Source organism: Notechis scutatus, chromosome 4 (genome assembly GCF_049901735.1).
Source record: "Notechis scutatus isolate UNSWTSFEM ecotype Mainland chromosome 4, rNotScu1.2, whole genome shotgun sequence".
Classification (NCBI taxonomy): domain Eukaryota; kingdom Metazoa; phylum Chordata; class Lepidosauria; order Squamata; family Elapidae; genus Notechis; species Notechis scutatus.
In genome coordinates this window covers 72,947,615-72,967,983 of record NC_142012.1, presented here as the reverse complement: position 1 = coordinate 72,967,983, position 20,369 = coordinate 72,947,615, and the positions used below count along the sequence as shown (strand labels likewise).

The following is a 20,369-nucleotide window of genomic DNA, read 5'->3' as shown; positions in this document are numbered from 1 at the left end:
GAATCTCTCACTGTAAAGCTTCCATATTTTTTTCCCTTACCTTCAGGTGCTAGAGAGTGGATCTACAGTATTCTCTCTTTCCTATGATGTTCCTTTGTGTGTTGGAAGACTGCTATGATGCCATCATCTCTAAGCTTGTTGAGGTGCAGTTGGTTTTTTGTAGTAGTAGTACAAGTAGTCCTTATGACCATAATTGAGCCCAAAATTTCTGTTAAGTGAGACATTTGCTAAGTGATTTTTGACTCATTTTATGACCTTGCTTGCCACAGTTGTTAAGTGAATCAATGCAGATGTTAAGTTACTGAATGGTTGTTAAATAAATCTGGCTTCCGCATTGACTTCATTTTCGGAAGGTCGCAAAAGAGAATTACGTGACCCCAGGACACTGTCATAAATATGGGTCAGTTGCCAAGTATTTGAATCTTGATCACATGAGAATTTTGATCTCATTGTACACATGTTGTACTCTGACAATAAAGGTAATAATGACCATGGGGATGCTGAAACGGTCGTTAAGTGTGAAAAAAGGTAATAAGTCACTTTTTGCAGTGTTGTAACTTTGAACAGTCACTAAATAAACTATTGTAAGTTGAGGACTAGCTACATGTGGGACCAACAACCCTTACAAATTTCTGCAATATAGACATGGCTAACATTTTGGGGGAAAGCATTTAAGAAAAATAGAGATTTTGCATAATGAATGATGTTCATATGAGAAACTCTTATTTTCCACATTAGAAGCAGAAATGTCCCTCCTAGAAATTAACTTGAAGTATGCTGTTATGAAAGAAATGTAAACCAATTTATTTAAAATGCTCTTGTATTAGTTTAGTTTTCAGAAAATACATGCTTTAAATCAGGGGTGTCAAACTCAATTTAATTGAGGGCCGCATCAGCATTATGGTTGCCCTCAGAGAGTGCTATGGCCCAGCTTGGACAGTGAGGAGGTTGGGGAGGAACCTGGGCCAGTCCTGGAGTCTGGGGAGGGCTCGGACGAGGGCTCTGCGTCGGAGGCAGAGATGGGGCCAGGGCTGTCTGACAGTTATCAGCTGCCTTTGGAGGCAGAGATCACTGGGGCAGAAGAACAGCTGAAGCCTGTTCCTAATGTGCGCCATGCGCAGAGCTGCCAGGAGAAAGGAAGAGTTAAGGAACAAGGGTCAACTCGGGAGTAAAGGCACAGGTGGACGGTGAATGGCCCCTCCCATAGGGAATAAATAGGAGCGAAAGGGGAGTGGTGTTTGCAGGAGACAATTAGTTCGTTTAACGCAGGGGTCCCCAACCACCGGGCCGCGGACGGTACCGGGCCGTGGAGCACTCTCTACCGGGCCGCAAAGAATTTTTTTTTAAAAAATTGCGGCTTTCTTCACCTTCGGTGAATGCTGCTGGGATCGGGGATCAAGGACACAAATGAAAGAAGGGGAGGGAGGAAGCAACCGAAGCCTGTCCTTCTCTCTGGGTCAGCTCTCTCAGTCTCTCTCTCGCTCCTCCACCAGCACAGGAAGAAACTGCTTCAAAGAAGCAGGGGGGGGGCTTTTCCTGTCGCCGAAGCGCCCGTTTCTCCCCACCCCCACCGCCCGCCCGCCCGCGCGCCAGCGCGGCGATTCAACCCAGTGCTCCGTTCTGCCTGCCTGCCTGCCTTCGTTAATGGTTGAATCGGAACAGCTTCGGCTGAGTAAAAGAGCGAATAGTTATTATTCTCAGCCGAAGCTGCTCCCAAACAACCAGAAACTAAGGCAGGCAGGCAGGCAGGCAGAACGGGACACTGTGGATTGAAGCGGCGGGCGGGGGGGGTGGGGGGTGAAACGGGCATTTCGGAATAGCTGCGGCGACAGGAAAAGCCCCCTCCTTCTCTCTCTCCTCCCTCCCCCGGTCCTTGCAAAAATTTTCTGCTTGAAACCGGTCCCTGGTACAAAAAAGGTTGGGGACCACTGGTTTAACGAGTGTGAAGATCTGCTTATCTAATACTTGACACCTTGCCAAGTATTTCCTTGTATAGTTTTGCGCTTGGAAGCTATCGGCCTGGCAACTCTCCAAGCCTGATAAGGTCCGTGGTTGCAACTCATCTTTGAAAGACTGTTTGCTGGGACTTTGCTGGATATGAATGATAGAAATTCACATTAGCCAAATAAAAAGGGGTTTTGTCAGGACAAGGAGTCTGTTTTGTGATTTTTGTGAAGCTCAGGTCAGAACAAAGGGACAGTTGCATGTAAAACTATGAGGTGGGTGTGACTGGGTGGGCGTGGCTGGCTCTCGAGCTCCCGGAGCACCGGAACCCTGCAGTCCAGTCCAGCCCTGCTTCCCTGAGGGGATGCCTGGCCACGCTTACCTTCTCAAGGCTGCTGCGGGGCAAGGTGAGGCAAGGCCAGGCGAGGAGAGGTGGGGCTGAGGTGCAGGGACCGATTCCCTCATTTCCAGGACAGCCCCGCCGGCCCGAACTAGCCACATCACAGGCTGGACACGCCCATTTTAAATCGTTCAAGTAGCCAAGTGGAACAGCTCCTGAGGGCAGCTGAAAGTTTCAGAGAGAGAGTTGGTCTATTGGCAGAGTCAAGGATAGAGCTGCATTTTCTCCTTCCACTGGAACTTTTGACTTTTGTGCAGCTAGTTTTCAACTTACAACAGTTCATTTAGTGAACATTCCAAGTTACAATGGCACTGAAAAAAAGTGATGACAGTTTTCCACACTGAACAACTGTTACAGCATCCAGGCATGATATTCCCCTCTGAAAAAAAAATCTGAAAAGTAGCCAGGGGTGCAGGGGTTGCCTAAGCACCCGCCACGGTCCACACAGCGCCCCGGTGGGAATTAAATTGGCAACGCCCCCTTGAAGCTTTAGCAGAGTATCAGGCAAAACTTTGCAACGAGGTTCGCTTCCTTCCCGCATTCGCTCCCGCGTCTCCACCGCCCGCCCCGTGCGCGCTCTTTCAAGGCCGGCCAAAAGAGACCCCGCGCCGCGCGCCAAGAAATCGCACACACAACACCAACGCTAGCGACAACACACATTCAAACTAACCAATTAATGGCCTCCATCCCGCTCTGGGTTCCCCAGGCCCGCTGGCAGAACCAAGTTTTCAGGGCCTTCCAGACAGCCAGTCTAATCTGGGGGGTGGGGGGTATGATGTTCCAGAAAGAGGGAGCCACCACGGAGATAGCCCTTCTTCTGATGTTTCCTTACCTCCCAGCTCTGGTGGGTCAGGTAGATGTGACCGGCAATAGCTAACCTGGTCCCAAGCCACTTCCACATTGAGTTACTCCCTTCTTGTATGCTGCGGTCAGAAATGACCTTGCAGGCGAGCTTTTTCCAGTCAGGAATGGACTGCTCCCCCCCGAACCCCAGGCAGAGTAAACCTCACCGCTCCCCCCCCCACTCCTTCGGCTTGGCAGCCTCCGTAGCGAGGTCAGAAGGCAGATCGTGGGGAGCCTAAGGGTGCGCAGGACGCTTTTTAAAATTATTATTATTATTATTACTTTATTAGGCGGGACAAGTAGTTTCCCCAAGGGCATTTTTGGTGCAGGGACGGAGCGCAAACACCTGTGTTTCCCGGGGTCCCCCCCCCCGCAATAAAGTCCTTTGACCTCGTGCTTCTGGTCTCCTCGGGGAATCTCCTCCACCGAACAGAGCGGGGATGTTCCGCCGGCGCGCTGAGCGGCCTCTCCAGTCATTGCAGGGGAACGCGGTGGTGCTCCCAATTACCCAGGGGACGGGGCTTCCATTCATTCCCCGAAGCCGCCGGCCAACGCGGGGTTAGCTAAACCGCTCGGAGCGGCAAGAAAGGCGCCAATTCGCGTTCTCCCCGTGAACTGCCAGCTTTAGACTCGCTTTCTTTGGAAAGGGGGCCTTACGGCTTCCTTCCCAGCTGGAGAAGACGGCGGGGCGGGGTAATTCAAGCCGCCTCCACTGCCCCCAATCCTCCATGGGAGGAGCCCCGTCAGAAGACTTCTGCCTCTGCCTCTCCTCAGGCCGTTGCCGGAGCAAAGGCGGCAGGTCGAAGAGGGGAGGGGAAGGAGGAGAAGAAGGGGGGGAAGGGGGGCGATTCCCCCAAAAATCGGAATTCCGATTTTAGTCGGAAGAATATCATGTCTGAGCATCCCCATGGCCACATGATCAAAATTCAGAGGTTTGGTAGCTGACTCATATTTATGATGGCTGCGGTATCCCAGGATCATGTGATCACTTTTTGCAAGCTTCTGACAGAGTCAGTGGAGAAGCCAAATTCACAACAACCATGTTACTAATTTAACAACTGCAGTGATTCATTTAAGACCGTGGCAAGAAAGGTTGTAAAATGGAGTAAAATTCACTTAACAAATGTCTTGCTTAGCAATGTTGAGCTCAATTGTGGTCGTAAGTTGAGGACTAGCTGTGGTGAGTTTTTAAAGGATTTGAGATAGGGATCACAACACGAATAAGAGCTCACACTTTTCATCTATTAATTCATTATATCTTCCTTCTTCTTAGCGTATTCCTTTAGGTGCAGGGTCCTGTTCTAATCTAGGCTTCCCCAACAGCAGGAAGCCGAGTCCTCGTCCCAATAAACCCCTTTTATTTAATTTACAATGAATTTCCTCTCCAACAAAGTCCTGGCCAACAGTCTTTCAAGATAGTTCCCAATTACAAACCTTTATCAGGCTTGGAGAGTGGCAGGCCGATACCTTTCAGACGCCACAATACTTGGTAAGCATCCTGGAATGAACGAATTGTCTCCTGCAAAGCTCCACTCTCCTTTCACTCCTCTTTTATTCCCTATGGGAGGGGCCATTCACAGTCCACCGGCTTTACTTCCAAGTCGACCCTTATTCCTCAGCTGTTCCCTTCTTCTGGCAACTCTGCACATGCGCACACAGGGAACTGGCTCCAGCTGTTCTTCTGCCTCACTGATGTCTGACTCTGAAGGCAGCTGATGACTGTCAGAGGGCCCTGGCCCCATCTCTGCCTTGGATGCAGAGCCCTCGTCAGAGCCTTCTTCAGACTCCAGGACAGGCCCATGTTCCTCCCAAACCTCCTCACTGTCCAAATCTGCTGCCAGCTCCACTGTCTGCTGTAGGGCCACAACAGGTCCGTTTTTCGGATTACTCAGTGCCACTTTGCATGGTCAGCTGCATCTCCAAGGCACCATGACCTGGATGACTGAGACTCTTCATAAACACATGGCAGTAAAGCTCTTCCCGACCCTGCCAGCTAAAATTCCTTGATGGGGTTTGCAGTAGGCCCCTTCTGCCAGAATGAGTGGGGCAGGCGAGGCCCATTGGGGCAAGACAGTTCCTCAGATGCCTTGGATCCATGCCATAAAGGGCTTTATAACTAATACCTTGAATTGGACCTGGAAGCAAATCGGCGACAAGTGCAGCTCACATAATGGGTGTTGGTACCTACCTGACACGCCCGTTCTCGTCGAGCTGCGTAGAGCATCCAGAGTGGGAGGTGCTCCAGTCTTCACTCTTACAGGCCGAGCTATATTTGAGGAACGCTCCTCCTCCTCCACGTGACTCCTCCGTAGCGTTCCCCAGTTTTACGAAGACGAGAAGACAAACAGCTATCTCCTCATCTTAACTATTGTACAATTCTTAACTATAAACTGTTTGAAGCATTGGCCAAAACAGGAAACCAGACGGACCAATTAGGGTGGGGCTGGATGCTCTACGCAGCTCGACGAGAACGGGCGTGTCAGGTAGGTACCAACGCCCATTCTCCATAGAGCTGCTGCGAGCATCCAGAGTGGGACATACCAAAGCATGGCCTGTCCTACGGGAGGGACTCCGTCTGGTTCAGAATATCCTCTGGTTCTCTCACCACTTGCTGAAGGACTCGTCTGCCAAAGGACGCTTCTGCCGAAGCAAAGACATCGATTTTATAATGGCGAATAAAGGGTGATGGAGACGCCCAGGTAGCCGCTTGGCAGATATCATGTATCGATGCCTGAGTAGCCCAGGCTGCTGAGGTAGCTGCACTCCTTGTAGAATGAGTGGTTATTCCACTAGGAACAGGAAGCGCCTGGGATAAATAGGCCTTGGATATTGTAGCTCTGATCCAACGGCCAACAGTAGACGGGGATACTTTGAAACCCAGCGTCTTTGGTTGAAATGACAGGAACAATGACTCTGACTTCCTGATAGGGTGAGTGCGATTGATATAGATACGAAGTGCCCGTCGGACATCGAGAGTATGCCACTGCCTTTCCCTTTCTCGAGAAGGTCTGGGGCAAAAATTAGGAAGAATAAGTTCCTGTGATCTGTGGAAGGCCGAGTTGATCTTGGGCAGGAAGGAAGGATCTGGTCGCAGGACCACTCAATCAGCGTGGAAAACGCATAGATCCTTTCTAACGGACAGAGCTGCTATGTCAGATATCCGCCGTGCAGATGTGACTGCTACGAGAAACACCACTTTGAACGTAAGGAACGCCTCCCTTAGCGGCTCAAAGGGAGGTTTAGTCAGCGCCGTGAGTACCGGTTATCTGTGAATTAATGCAGATTGGTGGCACCTCTAAAGAATGCTCGGATACGAGGGTGGTATGAAAGCGAGCCAGAAGAGTTGCCAGAGACAACAGTTGATAAGGCTGCAACTTGCCTTCTCAAGGTATTGGGGGAGAGGCCCGTCCAGCCCGTCTTGCAGGAAGGCCAGAATTTGTGCAATTGATGGGGAGAGCGGATTGATGGAGGACTTGCGGCACCACTTACAAAAAATGTTCCAGGTTGCGTTATAAATGCGGGAGGTCGAAGGCCGCCTTGCTGCCAGGATGGTGTTGATGACCTGGACGGATAGACCCTCATTTGTTAGACGCTCCCGCTCAACCTCCAGACGGCCAACTGAAGCCACTGTGGATTTGGATGCTGAAGAGGTCCCTGGGACAGCATGCATTTATTATTTTATTTTATTTTTATTTTATTATTTTTTATTTTTTTTATTTTTTTTATTTTTTTTTTTTATTTTTATTTATTTATTTATTTTTTTATTTATTTATTTTTTTATTTTTTATTTTTTCATTTTTATTTATTTATTTTTTTTATTTATTTATTTATTATTTATTTATTTATTTGTTATTTATTTATTTATTTATTATTTATTATTTGTTATTTATTTATTTGTTTGTTTGTTATTTATTTATTTGTTATTTGTTTATTTGTTATTTATTTATTTATTTATTATTTATTTATTTGTTATTTATTTATTTATTTATTTATTTGTTATTTGTTATTTATTTATTTATTTATTTGTTTGTTTGTTATTTATTTGTTATTTATTTAGTTATTTTATTTATTTGTTTATTTATTTGTTATTTATTTATTTATTTATTTATTTATTTATTTGTTTATTTATTTATTTGTTATTTATTTATTTATTTGTTATTTATTTATTTATTTGTTTATTTGTTATTTATTTATTTATTTGTTATTTATTTATTTTTATTTGTTATTTATTTATTATTTGTTTATTTGTTATTTATTTATTTATTTATTTGTTGTTTATTTATTTGTTTGTTATTTATTTATTTGTTATTTTATTTATTTATTTGTTTATTTGTTGTTTATTTGTTATTTATTTATTTGTTTATTTATTTATTTGTTATTGATTGATTGATTGATTGGGAAGAGACCAAAAAAGGCCTAACCGAATTGAAAGCAAAAAAAGTTTTACGAAATAAGAAAAAAATGAAGAAATAATTCTAATTAGCCAATGAACCCAATTTCTGGCCTGTCCTACGCCTCTGCCTCTGAGTGGGCTGCGGGAATAGCCAACAAGTGTTAATGCAACAGGGCACAGCGAGATCGCAATCAACAAAATGGCGGCCGGCCACAAGGCGTGCCCAAAATGGCTGCCAGGTCCGGCGCGAAGACTCAGAGACGGAAGAGCCCCTCAAACGAAAACCAAACTAGCCTTAAAGCAGGCAAAACGAGGGGCTGAAGGGAAGAGAGCTTCTCTCATTCGTGGGGGGAAGGCACAACAGAGCGCAAAGCAGAGCGCAAATACAAGCTAAAAGGCAGGACGGCTTAACAGCGGCAGAGGACAGAATGGGAGGGGGGTGGGGGGGCGAAAAGCTGCTAAACCCCCGTATCTCCCCCCTGAAGGGCCAAAAAACGCTCCTCTCGCCTAACTTAAAACGAATCAAATGCGCAGGGACCAAGGAGGAAAAAACAAAACAATCAAGATCTTGTCGATGACCCAAGCTCTGTAAAGGACCTTGGAATACTCACCTCTAATGATCTAAGTGCTAGAGCCCACTGCAACTACATAGCCAAAAAGGCATTAAGAGTTGTTAACCTAATCCTACGTAGCTTTTTCTCTGGTAATATCACACTACTAACCAGAGCATACAAAACATTTGCTAGACCAATACTCGAATACAGTTCATCAGTCTGGAACCCACATTACATATCTGATATTAGCACAATTGAGAAAGTCCAGAAATATTTCACAAGAAGAGTTCTCCACTCCTCTACTCGTTGTAGAATACCTTATGCCACCAGACTTGAAATTCTAGAACTAGAAAACCTTGAATTACGCCGTCTTCGGTCTGATTTAAGCATGGTATATAAAATCATACATTGCAATGTCCTACCTGTCAATGAATACTTCAGCTTCAACCATAAAAACACAAGAGCACACAATAGATACAAACTCAAAGTTAACCGCACCAAACTTGATTGCAGGAAATACGACTTCAGCAATAGAGTGGTCAATGTCTGGAATACTCTACCCGACTCTGTAGTTTCTTCCCCAAACCCCAAAAACTTAGACTGTCTACTATTGACCTCACCCCTTTCCTAAGAGGTCTGTAGGGGGCGTGCATAAGCACACCAACGTGCCTACCGTCCCTGTCCTATTGTTTCTCTTATTCTTCTTTTATTTTTCTTATATGTACCCATTTCATGTATTCACAACTATGTATACACTTATACTTATTATCTTGTAAACAATTGGCAAATCAAATAAATAAATAAATAAATAAATAAATCAAACCTGAGAATAATTGATAAAAAATCCTGAATCGGCCAAGGAAGAACTGCTAATGCTGCCTGTCTCTTGCAAGGCCGAGCTAAAACTGGGGAATGCTACGGAGGAGTCACGTGGAGGAGGAGTTCCTCAATTATAGCTCAGCCTGTAAGAGTGAAGACTGGAGCACCTCCCACTCTGGATGCTCGCAGCAGCTCTATGGAGAATAGTGCTGTTACCATCCTAGGGGCCTCCAGAACTGTTTGCACTACTGAATTCTGGACCAATTGTACTTTCTGAATAATCTTCAAGGGTAGCCCCACATAGAGTGGGTTGCATTAATTCAGACAAGAGATGAACAGGGCATGAGTGACAGACAGCGCATCTGAGAGATGATGCTGTTCCAATATTTGAGGGGGCCCTATAAAGACCAAAGGGTGAAACTATTTTCCAAAGCACCAAAAGGCAAGAGAAGAAATGACGGAGAGAAGCAGCTTAGAACTAAGGAGAACATTCCTAGCGGCAATCAACCAAGAGAGTAACTTGCCTTCAGAAGTTGTGGGTGTTCCATCACTGAAGGGCTTTCAAAGAGACTGAGCAGCCACTTGTCTGAAATGGTGTAGGGCAGGGGTGTCCAACCTTGGCAACTTTAAGACTTGTGGACTTCAACTCCCAGAATTCCTCAGCTAGCAAAGCTGGTGTAGGGTCTCCTGCTTGAGCAGGGGGTTAGACTAGAAGACCTCCAAGCTGCCGCCCAACTCAAGTTATTTTATGTTCTGTTTTTTTAGCTGCATGGACCTTGGCTCAAGAACAAAAGTACCCCTCTCCCAAGGCAGATGCTGATATCCAATAAATGTCTGATGCATTGCAGCAGCTGTGGAATTTTTTGTGAATACTGGGGAAAGAAGTATTGTCCTTTTCCTACCCTAGCTTAACTCTTTACAACATTGATCAGTCTGGAGTTGGTTTCCTGGCAGTGCCAGACTGGCAGCAAGCAACTGCCCACCTACACTTCTGTAAGGTCAACCTGGCATTCTTTTCTCCATTTGCTTGAAATGAGGGATGTCTCCGGATTGTTGTCTGCTCAAGATCTCTCATCTTGCACGTGGTAGCACCTCTAGAAGATAGAGTCATCCTAAAAACACAGCAGTTCAGGTTTTATGAGCTAAAATCAATAAAAACATTACAGCTGTATCACAATTAAAGCAACAGCAGATTCTAGTAGCTTCACTTTCACTTTTCTGAATCAGTCTAGGCTTTTTTTACTCTGTTCTTCTTCATCCTCTTTTGTTAAACCCTCTTTTCCTCTCTCAGCCCACTATTTTATTAAATCCCTTTAAATAAATAAGCCCAATGGAATTTTTACCTCTTTAAAAAGGCACAAAGCGTATTGGATACCCGTTGTAATACTACATTCACAGCATTTCAAATTAAAAGGGAAAATAGTTATTTGCACGATCATGCAAGCAGGTTTCTCCTCAGGGTCCTCAGTTTAGCCATATACATTCCCTTGAATAATTTGGAGGCAGACAATTTGAACTTATTTCTAATCTTAAGTAATTAGGCTCTCAAAATTAGATAATTAAAGATTTGATTTATGTTCCACTTCTTTTCCTGGCACCCAAGGCAGCTTCCAGGCTTCATATTTATATCCACACCACAGCAGTCCTGTGAGGTAGGCTGGACTGAGAGATCCAAAGTCAGGAAACTAATTTCCACCATTAAGGGTTGACTTGATCCTCCATGGTCCCAGAATAGCACCTTAACCATTAGTATACAATTATACTTTCAATTCTCAGTATATATGAAGAACTTTTATTTACAGAATTAAAAAGGCTATATAATGAATTTCAGTAGTCACGTTATAACAAAAATATTTTATAAAAACAATCTATTTGATTTAATTCTAATGAAAACATTTCAGCAAAAATGTTATTGTCTTACTCCTGAATGGTGTGTCTAGTATTTACCTGATTAACACATTCAGTTGTCATGTAAGGCAAGTTGGTAAGAGTACATATGCTATCCATTGTTCATATAACATGAAAAAAATCCTAATTAGTTAGTTATGCTGAGTTCTTTTCAAGAAGATTTTGTGCATATAATCCCAAAACTTCCCTTGATGAGTTTCATTATGATGAATCATAGCTGTGAGAGCTTCCCCTTGATCAAGACTCTGCCAGTAATCTTGAAGCCACATTTCTTTCCAGCTGAAACATACAGAACAAAAATATTATTTAAATCTTTTTTTTGTCACAGAGAGTGTCTATATATGGTCAGAATAAAGCATTATTTTGCAACTAAATGGGAAGATAAAAACGAAGTAGGATGTTACTCACTTGCCAAGATCTTGGCCAAACATTTTGGTATTAATCTGGAACTTCATGAAATATTTATTTCTGAAGTTAAACCACATATTTGGTACAGAAATTAATAGCTTTGTTGAAAGGAAAATCTGGAAAAAAACTTTAATCTATGTATTTAGATCAGGTAATGTAGAAGGGATGATCAATAAGCTACAGTATTACAGTTATAGGCGTGATCTCAAACCATTTTTGCATACTCTAAAGATCAGTAAGACTAAATATGATAATTACAATAGTAATTTTTTCATCCTACAGATTTATTGTTATGTTGCCTCTACTGTATTATGTGATTAGATATCACCTACCTATGTTTTGAAAACTCCAACATTTTAGGAGAAGCAGATTTAAGACAAGGAAACACTCTTTGTTTTCCTGATTTTATTCATGAGACAAGCTGATTTCAAAATGAAAATCAACTTCTCAGTAATTATGCAAGTTAAATGAAATTGTCCCTCCCATTAAATTTCCAGTTTAAAATTTTTATTATAGCTTATCATCATTTTCATATTAAATACTTTAAGATTTGTTTTCTTCGCTATATAGATTAAATGTAATTATTAAATGTGGTATATTTTTTCTTCCCTTATGCCCCAATGAAATCATTATTTTTATTCAAGGATTGGGTGTCACACAGATGCATGTTATGGTTTTAGGTGGTCATGGTATTGCATATCTTGAGAACTCTTGTTTTAACTAGTGGAGGCTGCCATGTGAGAGACAAATGTTGCAGCATGTTAAGTGCTTCATATTCTTCTATTAAAAGCACAAGAACTGGGTTGAAAAGTTGGCATTCTATAGTTTATATATTCTGCAATACCATGTAATGTCTGCATTTGAGAGAATGATCAGAACTACCCATTCTTTAAGCTTAATTTTTATAGTGGGATATAAAAGTGAGAATGTTAATTACATAATTGTATTTTAAATTTAATTTAAATCTAGCCATTTAGTGTAATACTAGGTTGACCTAAAATGGCTCTATAGTACAATATATATATTTAATATAATCAGATCAAGTGTTTCCAGTCCAGTTTCACTTATATGCTGCAATTTTGCCACCAGTTCCATAAGAATGCATTCTATAGTTTAGTAACTCAAAAGATAAAACTCATCACAACACTGAATTAACTTTATATCCTTAACAGTAAAGGCAACCACCTGTCTCCATCAGGAATGTCTTCAATATTGCCATAACCAGGTGCTGGTGAAGGACATCCCATGTGTGTGGTCTGTGCTATGTGAACTTCTGGAGGTAGTGATTTCCCATGAGCTTTTTTGTGGTTTCTCTCTGCATTAAGTCGTGCATTTTCTCGGTCACAGACGAAGCACTCAAATCCATTTAGATAATTAGGTAGGGACATGTCGTTTACCCCCCATTCACGTTTCCTCATGTTCTCAAGCAAGAACTGGTTTGTAATACCATGTGGACTCTTGTACTTCAGATATTTCAAATATTCATCTGAGTTCCTGTCCAAAAAATCAATATATTCTGCAAGTTCTTTAGGGCTTCCAAAGTCGTCAATAAGAATAATGGAATGATCAGCAGGCATCCAGTCTCGTACAGATGGTGAACCTCGATATACAGGGATAGCCCCTACATGCATTGGCCTCCAAAGTTTCTCTGTCATATAATCAGGACATATGGCATTCTCCATAGCCAGATGAAATTTGTATTTAGAAATAAAATTCATGAATTCAGAGTCCTCTGTAGTGGCTGTAGAAGTGTCCATCAATCTCATATTGGGAAGTTTTTGGTTGTTCAGGCATCTACCATAACAGTCTACCTGGAAGAGTGACGATAGTGATCTGTTACATTTTACACACCAACTTCTCTTCTTCCCTCCAACCCCACCACATGCTTCTCAGGAAAAGCTTAGATTGTTTCTTTGCTATGGAAGAAACAACTAGAGAATTTTAAATATTCTGTTTCTTTTCATTAATACGCTACCATTAATGTGTTATCTAAGGGGAAAAAAACACATCTAGATAAAGTAATCATTTCCTCAGATAAATTATCTCCTAGTTATCTAACATATACTTGACACTCAAAGTTCAAAATATAATAATGACAAAATAGGAACTCATCAAAAAATTGCTAAACTGATTACCGCAACTATTAATAAAGACCATCAGCTTAACCTGAACAAGGTTTTTTTTAGCAACTTCTCAGGACTTTTTCTCAACCAAGACCTGTCTATTTGTCTGTTTGTTTCTCTCTCTATATATATATCTGTGGGAATCCTCCCCACTCCAGAAGAATGAAATATTTTGGGAAATATTAAAAAAGGCAGAATGTTATATTTCCCTAAAGGAGAAATGTGTTTTAGAGGCAGAAAGCACCCCCCAAGTCTTTTTAATAGACCACAGCAGATGCCAGCACTTAAGAGATAAAGAGCTTATTGAAAGAGGAAGACTAGATCTAGATAGCTCTATTCATAAGCAAAGCAAATACTGCAGGCTGAAACCCATTCAAGATACGATATTTCGAAACTGCTTGCAGCCATTAGCCACAATAGGAATTGCCCAACACCCTTTCAGAACACAAGTCCCTCTTCATTGCACAACCCCCAGAACAAGCTAAAACTTCAAAGTCACAGAAACCTATAAAGATCCATCCACTCATTCAACCATTTGGTCAGAAACTGTCTTTGTGGTTCTGTTCAATAAACCATCTTTCCAATCAGTCTCCATGTTGTTCCCAGCGTTTTTTTCTCACCTTGGAACTGAACCAGATGGATTTTCCTTCCAACATTACATCCACCACTCCCTCCCCAGGGCTGTGTGCTCTCTCCACTTCTCTCTGTATACCAATGACTGCATCTCAAAAGTAATGTTTAAGTACTGAAGTTTGCAGATGATACAACAGTGATTGGTCTCATTCAAGACAATGACAAATGTGCATACAGACGGGAGGTTGAACAACTGGCCTTGTAGTGTGACCAGTACAATCTTGCACTCAAAACTGTAGAAATCCTCCTATACTACCACCTCTTACAATACTAGACAACACAGTATCAACAGTAGAGACCTTTAAATTTCTAGGTCCTATTATACCACATGACCTAAAATGGACACCTAACATCAAAAATGTCATTAAAAAAGCACAACAAAGAATGTTCTTTCTGTGCCAACTCAGGAAGCTCAAACTGCCTAAGGAGCTGCTGATACAGTTCTACAGAAATTATTGAGTCTGTTATCTGCACCAGACACAGATTTCAACGGGTAATTAGAACTGCAGAAAAAACAATTGGTACTAACCTGCCTTTCATTGAGGACTGTATACCGCATGAGTCAAAAAGAGGGCTGGGAAAATATCTACAGACCCCTCACATCCTGGACATAAACTGTTTCAACTTCCACTGTCAAAATGACATTAGTAGAGCATTGTGCACCAGAACAACTAGATACAAGGACAGTTTTTCCGGCATGCCATTACTCTGCTAAACAACTACCCTAATTTCCACAACACGGTCAAACTATTTACTAAGACTGTATTACTATTCTTCTTGTCATCCTTCCTATCACCAATATCCTTCTACTTATAGTATGTAAGTACTATAACCTTGTTGCTTGTATCTTTACGATTATATTGTTTTATTTAGTTTTCTAGTATGATTTTGATTGCTTATTTAGTATCTTATGACTATCACTAAGTGTTGTATCTTATGATTCTTGATTAATGTATTTTTATGTACACTGAGAACTTATGTGTGTCCAATCACATTTGGCCAATAAAGAACTCTATTCTAATTCTTTCTATATCTTAATATATATCTATCTTAATATATATCTATCTATTATCTATCATCTATCTAATCTAACATCTATCAATACCGTGTTTCTCCAACAATACGGCCTCCACCAATAGGAAGGCCCAGCATGTTTTTTGGGCATAAAATCAAATTAAGCCCCTCCCCCCAAATTTAGGCCTATTTTAAAATATGCAAAATAAGGGGGAAGGGCGGGGAGACTTGCCGTTAGGGCGCCCGGCGGGCCGGAATTCCTCGCCACCAGCCGCTCCTAACGGGCGATCATGGCCAAGCACAGAGAGCTCCCTACTCCCACTTTTGCTGCAGACACCTTTGGCACCCGCCGCTGTTGCTTTCCCTTCTGCCCATTACGCCGCCACGTTTGGAGCTGCCGCTTCCGTGTTTGGAGTGCCGTCGCCATTTGGAGCTCCAAGCGCGGAGTGGCAGCTCCAAACATGACAGCGGCGATCTTTTTATTTTGGTCCGCGCGAAGTTCAAAGCGAACAAGAGAGGGAGACTGCGATGCCTCCATCCGAGATGGCAACCTCACTAGTGGATCACAACGTGGCTGGAAGCCCGAATCGGCGGGGATACGATGGCGATCTTTTTGGAGTGAGAGGAAAGGGAGAGAAGAGTTGCGGCGTAATTTGCAGGAGGAAGTGGGCGTACCCACGGCAGGGAGCCCAAGGAAGAAGGGCTGGTAGGCAACGGAGAGCGTCCCGTAGCTCCGGAAGCAGCCTAGAGACGCGCCCGGGAAGAGGCGCAGATGCTGCCTTGTAGTCCCCAAGCCAACTGCGTGCGTCGCCTTTAGTTATGTGCGCCCGCGCTTTGGGCATCTCCGTGTGATCGCGACCCTGTCCTTTCCACCTGGCGCCCTTGCTGCTTTCTGGCTCTTTAGCAACCGGCTTCGTGTTTGGAGCTCCAAGCGGCAGCGGAAGCTCCAAATGCGGAAGCTCCAAACATGACGGTGGGCGATCTTTTTATTTTGGTCCGCGCGAAGTTCAGAGCGAGCATGAGAGGGAGACCGTGATGCCTTGCTAAAGAGCCGGAAAGCAGCAAGGGCGCCAGGTGGAAAGGACAGGGTCGCGATCACACGGAGATGTCCAAAGCGGAGCGCACATAACTAAAGGTGGCGCACGCAGTTGGCTTGGGACTACAAGGCAGCATCTGCGCCTCTTCCCGGCGCGTCTCTAGGCTGCTTCGGAGCTACGGGATGCTCTCCGTTGCCTACCAGCCCTTCTTCCTTGGGCTCCCTGCCGTGGGTACACCCACTTCCTCCTGCAAATTACGCCTTGCAACTCTTCTCTCCCTTTCCTCTCGCTCCAAAAAGATTGCCATCGTATCCCGCCGATTCGGGCTTCCAGCCACGCCAGATCCACTAGTGAGGTTGCCATCTCGGATGGAGGCATTGCAGTCTCCCTCTCTTACTCGCTTTGAACTTCGCGCGGACCAAAATAAAAAGTTCGCCCGCCGTCATGTTTGGAGCTGCCACTTCCGCGTTGGAGCTCCAAATGGCGACGGCACTCCAAACACGGAAGCGGCAGCTCCAAACGTGGCGCGTAATGGGCAGAAGGGAAAGCAACAGCGCGGTGCCAAAGGTGTCTGCAGCAAAGGTGGGAGTAGGGAGCTCTCTGTGCTTGGCCATGATCGCCCGTTAGGAGCGGCTGTTAGCGAGGATGCAAGGGGGAATTAAGTCACCCCCCGAAAAGACGGCCTAGCCGTTTTTTTGGGGCTCAAAAAAAAATAAGGCCCGGCCTTATTATGTGAGAAACACGGTATCATTTGTATATATCTAATTCATTTTTTATTTTATTTATATCCTGACTTGACAGATAGTTTTCAACTTACGACCACAATTGAGCCCAAAATTTCGGTGAAGCAGGGCAGTTGTGCTCCATTTTACAATCTTTTTGCCACAGTTGTTAAGAAAATCACTGCAATTGTTAAGTTAATCATGTAGTCGTTAAGCAAATCTGGCTTTCCCCATTGACTTTTCTTGTGGGACAATGCAACTATCATAAATATATGTCAGTTGCCAAGCACCTGAATTTTGACCATGTGACCTTGGTCTGCAACAGTTATCGGTGTGAAAAATGGTCATAAGTTATTTTTTCCAGTGCCATTGTAACTTTGAACACTTAACCATTAAACAAATTTGTATTATTTGTATTATTTCGATAAAATAAAACTTAACCTGGCAAACTTACTTAATATTCCTTCTCCCTATTCCCCCCCCACCCCCGCAACAACCCTGTGAGGTGGATTGGGTTTAAAGAGAAAGGTATTTTACTAAGACTGGCTTACACGAGAAAAGAAATACGTACAGCGAACGAAATACTGTGTCTAAATCTAATAAAGAAAATAAATGCCACCAATTTTGTTCTAGCTTTGTTATTCAGCAACAAAACGTTAAATGGAAGGCTTTTTACAACGTTTTCAGTAGATATCCAGGGTGCCCTGCGAATCCCGCCTTGAGCACAGCTTATCATTAAGGGCAACGGTGGACCCGGCGTCCAAATACAGTTCCCTATTCAACCTGCAGCAGCTCCGCGCCTGCCCCAAAGCTGCCTCATCTTCGTCTCTTGGGAATCTGACCCACCATCATCGCCAACTTTGCGCTCCCGGTTTCAGCGCCGGGTCTCAAGCTCCTCGCTTGCCCTTCCCGAAGTGTCCCGATGCCTGTCCGAGCCCAGCGGCCGCATTCACACCATTCAAGCCCTCCTACCTGGATGTACTTCATGAGCTCCCGCACGTATCGGTCGCGGTCGGCGGGGACGTCGCAGTGCGACTGCAGGTAGAGCAGCGGAGCCAGGCCCTGCTGCCTTCGCAGGCGGTCCTTCTCGGGCAGGCTGAGCGGCGGCGGGCGGCGCAGGTAGGCCAGGTCGGGCAGCCACTGGAGGCTGAGCGGGAAGTCGGACTCGCGGCGGAAGGTGGCGGTGTGGTTGAAGAGGCGGATGCCGGCGCCGTGCGAGAGCAGGTAGTTGTTCATGGGCGACTCCTCGTGGAAGAGGGCCCAGGTCTGGTGGGGCAGCCGCGGCAGCGGGGCCTCGTAGGCCCGGAAGTCCGTGCCGTAGAAGAGCAGCGACCGCGTCCGCCGGTGGGCTCGCACGCGGCGGTCCTTGGTAGCCAAGCAGGAGCCCCCCGGGCAGTCGATGCGCGCCGTCTCGCCGGGGAAGTGCGGAAAGAGGCCGCCGCTCCACCACAACAGGATGGGCAGCTCCCGGTTGGCGCGCTGGTCGCGGTTCCCGGGCCCGCGGAAGGATGGCGCGGCAGCCACCGTCAACCCCGCGTGCAGCTGCGCCGGCTGAAAGAAACGGGCGGCGGCGGCGGCGTCTCCCAACTCCTCGAAGGCCTCCCCGGGCCCCGGGGGGACTTCCGTGGCGCGGCTTCCCGCGTGCAGCGGGGCCAAGCAGCTGCACCAAGCAGCGAGCTGGGCCAACCGGAGGGAAGCCATGGCCGCTTCGCCTCAGCGCGCCCCGGGGCGGGGGAACATTTCCCCGCTCCACCCCAGCGGTGGAGAAGCGGACGGGGGCTTGGCTTCCCGCGTCCACTTCTTGGCGCTGAGGAGGCTCCTCCGTCCGGGTGTTTTCCGTTAAATACGACCAAGCGAGCCAGCGGCTTTGGGCCAGGCCCAAGAAGGACTCCGGGAACCCCTTTGTCTCGCTACCCTGGGAATCCTTGACCCGGCCGGCGCAAATCTTAAGGAAAAAGGCAACAACGTTCTGAGATTACAGAAAAACTTGATTGACAATAAACTGATCCAAAATGCAGTAAATGTCTTAGTCCAGGAACTTAACAAAATTTGCAGTATGATCAATCAATGCCTAGGTCAGATGATCAGAAACGATTTTAGGATGTTTTAAATTATACTAATATTGTAATTCTCAAGTCTTGCAATTGTGGCAGGTCAAAATTAAACAGAAAAAAACAACAAGTTTCTACACGGTATTATCCCAAAATGTATCAGAACTTGTACTAAAACAAGATCCATGCCTGCCATTTAAAAAGAATTGTAATTTCAAATTGTTTATGGCTTTTTACTTTTATAAATTTGATTAAGTAGACCAACTTAGAAGTAATAAAAGTGAAAACAAGTCATTAAATAAAATCTCCAGGTTTTCCCCAGAATGTCTTTAATTATCAGTCTGTTGAATATACTTCAAAAATATCAACACAGGAGTATTTCTACATATATCAGTCCTGAAGTAATGTTCTGTTTGATCTGGTGGTGAAGTCCAGACCCTATCTACTAGAAAATTCCATTTGGTAGCCTTTTCCCTGATACTAGGTTTGCCCCAATCCTACTGGCCTTTTGCAAACCTGGCTTTTACCATCTAACTGGGAGCACTGGCAGTATGGGTGAGCCTATTTTGTGGTTGATCTGAATGTGTGTTTTCATGAATGTTGTAGTCATTTATGTCATTGCTTTTTTTTAAAAAAAATAATTGTTTTATCCTGCATTTGTTTTTAATGTTATGTATATTAGATAAGTGGCCATATACACTTGCTAAATAAAACATGAAAATTATGGTAAATCATATATATGAGGTTTGTAATTGTTTTGTAAACAAAATTCAATCTGGTAGCACAGGTTGGAAAATACAGTAGAAAAGATGGGGGAAAGTAAATGGAGAAATATATTCAACATTGTAAGGAAAAATATTAACTGAGTTAAAAAGGGATGGTTGCCCAGCCTGTAATTAAAGCAAAATGCCTCTAGAAATCTTGGCAGAATTGTTGCATGAATCCTATTTTCTCTAAGAGTATAGATGGAAAGAATGTAAGAGGGAAGGACTTGGGGAGAAAAAAAAATATGTAAACAGGCTTCCAACTAGCACAGCTTCCTGTCAACCCGAAACAGAAAAAGTTGTTACCTGGATTTCTTTTTAAATTTTGTTTAAAATAAACTTAATTTTTGGAATCTTGTCTCTGATCCTTATTTATGTGCCCATGCTCATGGTTCAAAACTTTTCCATGTTTTCTTTCCTGAAGAAAGCTTGTGGAGTGAATTTCTATCATGTTGCATTTTTTTGCACTAATGATTTGGTGCCTACAAGGAGCTATTTTCAGTACTCTACAATAACTGCATCACTTTTTGATTGGAAAGAATAACAAAAATTACAACTATTTCTTCCATCTCAAACTGAATGAGAGTACAAATTGTTTTAAGAAACAATCCTTCCTCCAGTAATACAGACCTGTTAAGAATATGCAATAACAGAAAAATAGAAATAGATTTTAAGAAATACAATATAATGTATTCTAGATCACAGTATAGTTTTACAGTAAGATTATCTAGTCATGAAGAAAGGTAATTTAGCTTT

General features: G+C 43.9%; 1 protein-coding gene and 1 long non-coding RNA gene across 5 annotated transcripts; one reads left to right on the top strand and one right to left on the bottom strand.

The window, feature by feature from the left end:
* Positions 1 to 65: 65 nt before the first annotated feature.
* Positions 66 to 9,800, top strand: LOC148130781 (uncharacterized). The gene is made up of 2 exons (XR_015749305.1): positions 66 to 143; positions 9,719 to 9,800. It is a non-coding gene; the product is annotated as an uncharacterized LOC148130781 (long non-coding RNA).
* POFUT4 (protein O-fucosyltransferase 4) lies at positions 9,794 to 19,958 on the bottom strand. 4 transcript variants are annotated; one of them, XR_015749304.1, is made up of 4 exons: positions 17,771 to 19,958; positions 12,455 to 13,080; positions 10,901 to 11,140; positions 9,794 to 10,065 (listed from the first exon to the last, which is right to left on the bottom strand). XR_015749304.1 is itself a non-coding variant. In XM_087963747.1 (3 exons), the coding sequence occupies exons 1-3, from the start codon at positions 18,497 to 18,499 to the stop codon at positions 10,993 to 10,995; spliced, it is 1,518 nt and encodes a 505-aa protein (XP_087819873.1). In that variant the 5' UTR covers positions 18,500 to 19,958; the 3' UTR covers positions 10,723 to 10,992. The 4 variants fall into 4 exon arrangements, 2 of the variants coding, with proteins under 2 accessions (XP_087819873.1, XP_026530039.1); XR_015749303.1 differs by having other exon boundaries at positions 9,931 to 10,065; positions 12,440 to 13,080; XM_087963747.1 differs by lacking the exon at positions 9,794 to 10,065 and having other exon boundaries at positions 10,723 to 11,140; positions 12,440 to 13,080.
* Between the last annotated feature and the right edge of the window lie 411 nt (positions 19,959 to 20,369).